Source organism: Grampus griseus, assembly GCF_964374135.1.
Source record: "Grampus griseus genome assembly, chromosome: X".
Taxonomy (NCBI): domain Eukaryota; kingdom Metazoa; phylum Chordata; class Mammalia; order Artiodactyla; family Delphinidae; genus Grampus; species Grampus griseus.
Genome location: NC_138999.1, coordinates 19,532,108 through 19,533,677, shown reverse-complemented (window position 1 = coordinate 19,533,677; position 1,570 = coordinate 19,532,108). Strand labels below are relative to the sequence as shown.

The 1,570-nt window shown below is 55.8% G+C and overlaps 1 protein-coding gene across 1 annotated transcript; it reads right to left on the bottom strand.

The window, feature by feature from the left end:
- Positions 1–210: 210 nt before the first annotated feature.
- On the bottom strand, positions 211–1,317 carry LOC309839471 (melanoma-associated antigen B4-like; the record flags this gene model as incomplete). Its single annotated transcript, XM_082681212.1, has 1 exon — positions 211–1,317. The coding sequence occupies one exon, from the start codon at positions 1,315–1,317 to the stop codon at positions 211–213; it is 1,107 nt and encodes a 368-aa protein (XP_082537338.1).
- Between the last annotated feature and the right edge of the window lie 253 nt (positions 1,318–1,570).

Below are 1,570 nucleotides of genomic sequence, written 5' to 3'. Positions count from 1 at the left end.
TACCAAAACTGTAACTTTAGAACTCTTTAAACAGCAATAAATATGCAAGGAATGTCATTCACGAATTCCTATTCTTAAGAAAACACACTATTAGAAGAAAAAAACATTTGAAAAAACCTAAATCAATCAATAATATATAGAAGTTACTAGTTTAAAACAGGAAGATAAGTAAGATCTATACTTTGTTCCCTCCACCCCTACTACTCTGGACTATTTAGGAGCCTGACTGCTCCCTGCCAAAACAAAGTAAGCAAAGTGTCCACGGCCTCCCCCCCTACATCTGGGGCAGCTGTGGATCTTGGCTATGAAAGGGCCTCTGCCCGCAGCAGCAGCTGCAGCCCTGGCCGCGACTCTCAATCTTGCTCTCTCTTCCTCATCTTTCAGAGCCGCCTCATAGAGACCTGGTAAGGCACTGGGGATGGTACCAATGATCTTGGCCACAAACTCCAGCACTTTCATCTTGCTGGTTTCATGGTGGGCTCTCGGGCCCCACAGGAACTCATAGCGCGGAGGATCGCTGCCGGGCACCTGGCAGTAGGCCAGGTACTTCTGCTGCAAGAAATCTTTGCGGATGAACCTCGTGGGCTCCCCAAAGATCAAGTGCCTCCTCCCAGCATAGAAACCCAACGCATTGAGGAATTCCCAGAACTCCTCCTCGGTGGCACGGTTGCCCTTCGTGAAGATCATGCCCAGGAGAACCATCAGGAGACCGGACTTGGGCAGCCCCGACTCATCACTCGGACTTCCCTCGCTGGGGAGGGCCATCTTGCTGATGAGGGCGTAGGAGTGATTGCTGGGGTCAACTTCCTTCAGCTCGAGGCCAAAGACCACCTCTATGATCGCAGAGGCTCTCCTGAGGATTTCAGGGAAGTGATTCCTGTACTTCCTGCTGAGAGTCTTCAGCAGTGCTGCCTGCAGGATGGGCTCCTTCGTCTTGTACTTCTCTAGCAGGAACCGCACGAATATTCTGGACTTCCTGGTCAGAGGATCTCTGCGACTGCTGCGAATGGAAGGTGCTGCCTGGGAGGTACCTGCACTTCTCTCATCTTGGCTCTGGGCACCTGCTTCAGATCCTGGGCATGAAACCTCTGCATCACGAGAGCTCGTGGCTGGGGCTCCCTGAGGCTCCTGGTGAGTGCCAGCAACAGGGGAGCTCGGGGGAGTACCCCAAGAAACAGAAGCGGGGGAGGGGGGCGACTCTTGTATCTCTTCCGCTGCCTCCTCAGTGGCCTGGGCACCCTTGAGACTCTGAGTCTCCCCCCGGGCCTGGTGGCGTTTCTCGCGGGCACGGCGCTTGCTCTTCTGGCCCCGAGGCATGATGACACAGGTCAGGGCCAGCAGGCGGGAGTGTGCGCAGGAAGGCAGGCAACGAGGGCACCTGGGGGAGGGACAAGGAGATGCTGTGAGCACCTTCAGCGGGGAGATTCCTCCCTGGCTTTAACCAAGGCCGCCTCTGCAGGGTCCTTGAGGGCACTGCCCGAGGACCCACAGGGCTCCTGTTCTCGTGCTCAGCCTGTCCCCTGAGACCCCTGTGGAGGCCGGTAGAGTAGGCCTTGGGGCACAGCCAGCC